Genomic DNA, 5031 nt, shown 5'->3' with positions numbered 1-5031 from the left:
CTTCTCGAGACCAAGACAGCCACTTTCGAGCAGTTTTTCGGCCAAACCACGACGAGTTAGCCATCAAAAAAGGTCTCGAGAAGTATAATTTTTGTTTTTGAATCACTTGATTTCCTTGAGTATTGAAGAAGTTATGAACGTTTAAAGTTTACTCAGTTTTTGGCGAGTTTTCAAGTTTTCACTCAGACCAATCAACTTTGAGGCTATTTTCCGGCCATCCACGGCAACCATTGGGCTTCAAAATAGGTATAATTTTATTCTACATTTTCCTATCTTCATTTTGATATATTATGGGTCGAATTTGGTTAAGAAACGATTGAGTTACGAAGCTTTGAAAATTACCTAAACTTCCTCCGGGACACTTAACGGAGTTTTTAACAGAATGACCAAAATGATGGATGGTGGACAATCTCAGGACTACTTTTATCGATTTGGAATCTCAGGAACCAAAGTGATGAGTTATGCAAATCTTAGGGACCATATTGGCGATTTAGCCAAAACAATAATACTATGTGATGGATCAATAAATATCTTTCTCCAGTAATCAAGTTATCCACAAAGAAATAGCGTACTTAATTAAAAAAACAATTGATTTACTGGTCTTTCGTTATCAAAATGAATAATCTAGCTAGAACTTAGATAGAATTGAAGCAGACACGCACTAATTAATTAAAAGTAATGTTAGGGAAACTATTTATTTAGATTTGGGATTTATTTTGGATTTCTGTGTTCAAAATCGGAGGACTGAGAGATCCAGACCGTTCAAGAGAAAGAAAGAGATTCAGGTCGTTCAAGTTTTTTGGTTTTTGTGAAGTGGGCCAGTGATATAGGCTAATTGAGGCCGTAGAATTGGAATTGAGTGGTCTGGAACTCTTGACCCGCAAGCTTTGAACACAGAGATCCGGAATTTAAATCATATTCTGTAAACCATATAATGTGATTGTTAGTGATTAAATTATTACTTAAATATTGATCAACGTACTTATTTCCTATTTGTGACTTATTACATGGTTCACAAATTTAGTCTACCTAATATTACTTCATTAATTAAACATATAATTTCGTTGAGAATTTATAACTGGCAGGAACCGAAAAGGGTGTTGCAAACTCATCTATAAGGGAACGTACTACCTAATCTCTTGAGCTTAATAATTCATTAATTTGGTTGACGAATTTGTGCCACTTTTGAGGAATGAGGATCCTTTCCGGATCGTCTTTGTGAGGATCATGGGAATCCTTAAATCGTGTTCGTTCATCGTATATCGTGTGGTCAGAAATTATTTTAAATATTTTTATTTAAAATTAAATATAAATAGTACCTAACAAAAACTGACCGTACGACATATGATGAACGGACACAATTTAAGGATCTCCAGGATCCTCACAAAGACGATCCGGAGACTTTGAGCATCATGAAGGGCCTTTTTTCAAGAAGAAATATAAATATTAACCAAAAAGTAAAATCCATTTTTTAAGAAACAAATAAACATGTTCATGCATGTGAGATAATGAGATTCTTGCAACGACTTCTTGAAAATTATTTGTTCGACCCTGGAAAATGAACATATAGGTGTAGATCGTGGGAATTGCGGGCGTGCCGCTAATAGACGGACTTTAATTTTTCTTGTAAGTAGAAAAGTAAATCACAATATGAAAGTGATTCATAAAGAGAAATTTGTATTGAAATACTTAGTGGCTGTTAAAAGATGACGGAATTGTAAATGGTGAGCTAGCTACACAAAAAGAGAAAGCAAGTAAAATCTAGAGCTTTGCCAAAGAAGGCTTATTTTGATTTTGAGAAAGCTTGTAGAAGGTATGGTACATCTTCACCAAAACTACTTGATTGAGAGAGATTTGGAGAAGGAATGGTACCCTCTCTTTGAAATGTTTGAGAGAAGCTTGCTTTCTTTGTAGAGATTTGTTCTTTGAGAGGCTTTGGAATTTGGATTATTTGCTCGTAGAAGGGCATATGGGTAGATTGACAGCTTTATGGCACAAATCTTCAGGGACAAGTCTACTCAAACGTTAATCAGACTGCCCGACCAAATGTGAATAGCTTACCCATCACCAAGAGCATGTGGGCAGATTGACAGCTTTATGGCACAAATCTTCAGGGACAAGTCTACTTAAACGTTAATCAGACTACGTGGCGACTCACAGTCTGTAGTAGAGACCCAACATGGTCGGAACAACGCTCAGAAATACCGGGTTAAATAACCAACGCATCACTCTGAAAAGGCGCACCATCTCGACTGAACACATGTCACTTCATCGTCGAATGCCTGGCTGATAGGTGAAAATGTGAGTATATTCTAGTCTACGTAAATGGTGCATTCAATGTCAAATTAGGAAAACCCAAGGCGGTTAGGGAGGGTTCCTTGGGGGCCGATATAAAGGTGGAAACCTCTTGTATTAGGGTCGTAAAACTGAAAGTAGAGAAGGTTCAGGTACTAGCTGAACGTTATTTTTAGTCTTGAAAACAATACAATCCTAGCAACACAGTGGATGTAGCCCAATTTCAATGAGTGGACCACTTAAATATTTGAGTCTAATAATTTCAATCCACATTGTAAGCCCACCAAAAATTTAGTACTTTAATTTGTTATCCTGAAAATTTTGAGCGCTAACAACAATCAAGGGTTTAGAACTACAAAATGAGCTATCTCACAACAAAACAAAATGGACCTGGCAAAATCCACGGAAATTATCAAATTATGACCTAAGTAATATCCTTCTATAACGATGATGAAGAGTCTTTGATTAACCCTTGCTAGATATAGCATAAGAAGGAATATGTCTTCTTACTCGCCTTGCTTTTCAAATCAATGATTTGTGTTACTTTTTTTTTTTTTACTTATTGTTTTGTCTTAAGTAATTTTCTTCGACTAAGTAATTATTTTGTTGAGAATGAGTCCCACATTGATGGGATGAGAGATTTTGCATGGGCTTATAAGAGGTTGGGATACTCTACATATTGCTAATTGGTTTTATGATGAAACCTCAACTTTCTTTATGATATCAGAGCAGGTTGTCCAATGTGTGAGCCAAACGGTCACATGTGTTCCAGGTCACCCCGTTGTGTTATCCACGTGTTAGGCTCGAAAATTCACTACATGTGAGGGATGTGTTGAGAATGAGTCCCACATTGATGGATAAGGGACCTTGCATTGAGTTTATAAGAGGTTATGCTACTTCCCATATTGTCAATTAGTTAACTTTCTTCGCAATTAACATACCACTTTTACGTAAGCCTTTCAATGCCTAGCTTGAGGGGAGAGGATCGTCCTTCTTCATTTTTCTCTGCAGTTTTTCTTCTGATTCCTCATCTCCTACAATTCTTCTCCTTCAATAATCCTTTCTTCTTCAATTCTGAGTCTTCTTCTTCACTCTTTTTGTTTGTTTATGGGAAACTTTAGAACGGCGAGTCATCGACGACTATTACAGCGTTGTCGATAACTAACTCCGGGGAGGCCACGAAGCTTACTCCGGGCTGACGCCGACTTGGCCCTTAAAGAAGATGGATCCAGAGGATCCGGTGGGATTGGGTCCGGAGAGGATCCTTTCCCTTGCTTGAGAATTACATATGTTTATAGTTATATATTTCATAAAAAACTCATTAATTACTTCAACTTACTACCAAATGCATGTTACCAAAATAATCCACAGAACTGAATAAATACCATTACATTCACAAACCCACAGCCAACCAAAAAAAAAAACAAGGGCAATAAATTAAATTTAAAAAAGGAAAACAACTTGCTTATTATTGGCTACTTTTTTATTTTTTATTTTCTTTTAAGCATTTCTTTGTAACGCAAGAGCGAGTCGAGCCTCTGCAGTCTCAGCTGCTGCTTAAACTTGTTTATGAAATCGTCAGCTTTCGCGTCAACCGCTTCATCGCCTCCAAACGACCTCGTTTTCTCCATCCGAGGTGTCGCAGGCCTTTCGTCGTCGTTTCCTTCAACCCCTCCTCGGAGCCGCGATTTCTCGCTAGTCGACTTTTTTATCTTCTGGTACTGGTTTACCCCAGCCCCATTACTCGGGTTCGACTTACTCCGATGAACCAAGTTTTCTTGTCTCGAAATGGGGTCGGGGCCCTCACGTTCGGACTCCTCCGGTTCGTAAATTTTATTCTCTGGATCGGCATGTTCGGACCGGTAGAATGGGAAATCCATCGACTTGAGCCGCTCCAAGAGCGAGGGTGTCCTAGCTAACCCGACCGGACTATCGCAGACTTTCGGACTCGAACCAGGATGTTGTTCTGCTGATTCGCCGGACTGGGGTTCTGGATTGATGGATTGTTCGAATTTGTGGTGGGAAAAGTTGATGGAGCGGATCCGGTCCAGTAGCGAAGGACTTCTTTCGGGTTGGTGTGAGGGAGTCCCGTTTAACTCGGTCGAATTATCTAAATTTGCATGTTGTCGCGCCGCGTACTGGGTTTCCGGGTTCGTTTGCTCGAATTTGTAGTGGGAGAAGTTTATCGACCGGACCCGGTCCAACAATGAGGGGGCTCGTTCGAGTTGGGGCGAGTTGAACAGGCCGAGTTGCTCTTCTTGCTGCTGCAGTTGTTGTTGCTGCCGAGGCCTTTTGTGGGTCCCATGGCGGGAGCTGAGGACTATGATGCCGATGATGAGGTTGAGGAGGAGGAAGAGCGAGGTGGGCGTGAACCAGCTGAGCATCGATGTCAACATGGCCAAAGACGACGACGGGTCCTCTATGTTGCGGTGTCTCAGCTGCTTTGCGCTTCTAGAGAGAGAGAGAGAGAGAGAGAGAGAGAGAGCGTGTTGTTTTTGTAGAGGAAAATGGAGGAGCTTTTCGGTGAGTAGGATGAGGCAGACAGATTAATATATATAATCGCGAGAGGTGACGTCTTTTTTGTTTCGGAGTGTGTGGGGATCACAGGGCGTATCAACATGTTGCACGTGTTTTTATTGTTTTCACACGGAAGTTTATTTGATAAGTGCACAAGTTATAACTTAATACAAATAAAAAAAATTCTTAAGCTTTATTAAGTAGAAGTGAATGGTTTTT

At 39.7% G+C, this 5031-nt stretch overlaps 1 protein-coding gene across 1 annotated transcript; it reads right to left on the bottom strand.

Moving 5' to 3' along the window:
* Positions 1–3620: 3620 nt before the first annotated feature.
* On the bottom strand, positions 3621–4816 carry LOC126605102 (pathogen-associated molecular patterns-induced protein A70). The gene has a single exon (XM_050272453.1). It carries the CDS (start codon positions 4689–4691, stop codon positions 3786–3788), a length of 906 nt encoding a protein of 301 aa, XP_050128410.1. The 5' UTR covers positions 4692–4816; the 3' UTR covers positions 3621–3785.
* Positions 4817–5031: the final 215 nt, after the last annotated feature.

The sequence above is a fragment of the Malus sylvestris genome, chromosome 15 (assembly GCF_916048215.2).
Source record: "Malus sylvestris chromosome 15, drMalSylv7.2, whole genome shotgun sequence".
Classification (NCBI taxonomy): domain Eukaryota; kingdom Viridiplantae; phylum Streptophyta; class Magnoliopsida; order Rosales; family Rosaceae; genus Malus; species Malus sylvestris.
Note: the sequence above shows the minus strand (reverse complement) of the source record. Positions and strands in the feature narration are given on the sequence as shown.